The sequence below is a fragment of the Lucilia cuprina genome, chromosome 4 (assembly GCF_022045245.1).
Source record: "Lucilia cuprina isolate Lc7/37 chromosome 4, ASM2204524v1, whole genome shotgun sequence".
NCBI classification, from domain to species: domain Eukaryota; kingdom Metazoa; phylum Arthropoda; class Insecta; order Diptera; family Calliphoridae; genus Lucilia; species Lucilia cuprina.
Window position 1 is genome coordinate 49786237 of NC_060952.1, and position 917 is coordinate 49787153.

General features: G+C 36.3%; 1 protein-coding gene across 1 annotated transcript in view; it reads left to right on the forward strand.

The window, feature by feature from the left end:
* The first annotated feature begins 281 nt into the window (after window positions 1-281).
* The window catches only part of LOC124419187, a 3690-nt gene continuing 3054 nt past the window's right edge, over window positions 282-917 (forward strand). The window contains exon 1 of the mRNA XM_046947798.1: window positions 282-373. Coding sequence (XP_046803754.1) covers window positions 282-373 — 92 coding nt within the window. The remainder of the gene's footprint in view (window positions 374-917) is intronic.

Genomic DNA, 917 nt, shown 5'->3' on the forward strand with positions numbered 1-917 from the left:
TACTTTTATGTAAAAATAATTTCTTGCGAATTTCATTCTCCTACAATTCTGCTACATAAGCAGCCCAATTATGAATATTCCCGGGGAAATGAGCTTTATTTCTTCCGGTAATAAAATTCCCCTATTCTAAACAATCGGGGAGAATAGTATTTTGGGAAAGTGAGTTTTGATTTTTCGAAGTCAGCTGTTTTGCTTACAGCTGTTTTGTTTTAATTTAGCAAAACATTTTTGTGAAAAACAAGAGTATAAAGTGAAAAAGTTATAATTTCAAATAAAACAAAATGTTTAGTGTAGCAGTTCGGATAGTAGCTGAAGAAGCTGAAGTTGAAGAACAGCAACAATCCAAAAATGATCAAAGAATTGCCAGGAGAGAGTTGCGTTTCCAACTCTAACAGTCTTCTGTTTTTTTCAATTTTATCCTGAACTTCAGTATGCCATAACTTTTCCGTTACCAAATTTTGCCGCTTTTGATCTAGTAACTCCTCTTTCTTCACATCGTAAAGCCGGTCTATGGAACGATAAATTTTTTTTGGAGGTTTGTTGCTGCTCTTTCGTTACTTCCTGCATATTCTTTTGAATACCGATTTCCTCTGCAAGGATATCGGCAGAGGAAACCTGTGGGGGCAGTCCAACTGGCGTCTTTTTATTTTTTTTCGCGGGTGGCTAAGATGGACACTCTTTCTGTATTTCATTTGAATCATCGTCGGTCACTAAAATTTCCTCCAAAATATTTTTAATATTTGCTTCTTTTTGTTTGTTGGTGTTTTTATAAGAACCACCTAATCCAAACTTGTTGGCTACACCTTCAACCGACTCCTTCATCCCAATTAAGTTTAAATGGACTCCTCAATTCCAGAAAACTTCTGCTCCATATTCGGGCCTCCACCAGTTCCTTTACTTGATTTGAGGTTTTGGGC